At 57.9% G+C, this 940-nt stretch overlaps 1 protein-coding gene across 1 annotated transcript; it reads right to left on the bottom strand.

Annotated features, from left to right (window-relative positions):
• Positions 1–281: 281 nt before the first annotated feature.
• On the bottom strand, positions 282–611 carry DQ04_18681000 (translation factor SUI1; the record flags this gene model as incomplete). The annotated part of the gene is made up of 1 exon (XM_009317735.1): positions 282–611. One exon carries the CDS (start codon positions 609–611, stop codon positions 282–284), a length of 330 nt encoding a protein of 109 aa, XP_009316010.1.
• Positions 612–940: the final 329 nt, after the last annotated feature.

The following is a 940-nucleotide window of genomic DNA, read 5'->3' as shown; positions in this document are numbered from 1 at the left end:
CGTGCGCTCTCTTTCTCTCTCTCTCTCTCTCTCTCTCTCGTCCTCACCTCTTGTTGCCTTGTCCCCCTGTCAGTTAATAGCAGCGAAAGCACACCGCAGGCGACCCACCGCGCCCCCGTTGTTAGTGGCAGCAATGCAGCAGGCACACACCACCATGTACGCGCACCAATTACACACCCTCCATTCCCCCCTTTTTTTTTCTTCTTGAGTTCCATGCGTGGGTGTACGTATATACGTTTGTGCGCGCCTCTGCCGCGCCTCTCTGCAGCAGCTGCGGCCACTTAATTGAGCGAGTGGATCTCTAAATTCTGCTCCGTCGCCATGTTCTCGTGGAGCAGGAACTTCTTAATGTCCTCACTCCAGTTGCCCTGCAGCTGGATGACGGTGCCGGCGTCGGGCGTCGTGATGACGGTGCCGTTGCAACCCCAGCGCCGCTGAAACTCGCGGTTGATGCGGCGAAAGTTCAGCGCCGGGTTGAGGCCCTGCACGGACGTCACGAACTTCTTGCCCTTCCGCTGCTGCACGCGGATGTGCACCTTCTGCGCACCGAGGACATCCTGCACGGAGCGCTTCTGCTGGTCCACAACACTATTGAGCTCCGGGTCCATCATTTCGTTCTGTCACGTCGCTTTCCTTTTCGCTGTGTGCTTTTATCCGAGTGGCTGTGAGGGGCGCAGCGAACAACGCCGGCGCGAGGGCAGCGGCGCAGGAAGACGTTGGGGGAGGGAAGAGGAACCATGCACAAACAGCAGCACGAGCAACACGACATGGACACAGCACAGGGGCAGGGTGGCAGGATGACAAAACAAAACACACACACGTATATATATATATATATATAACAAAAGAGAAATCAAGTAGCGGCACACGCACAGCGGGGAGAGCAGCAGCACCACACGGCCACGCAGGCCCGCACACCCCAACGGCAGCAGCCCAACAC

This window comes from Trypanosoma grayi (genome assembly GCF_000691245.1).
Source record: "Trypanosoma grayi strain ANR4 Tgr_1868_V1, whole genome shotgun sequence".
Lineage (NCBI taxonomy): Eukaryota > Euglenozoa > Kinetoplastea > Trypanosomatida > Trypanosomatidae > Trypanosoma > Trypanosoma grayi.
The sequence above is the reverse complement of the archived record's forward strand: the minus strand, read 5'-3'. Positions and strand labels throughout refer to the sequence as shown.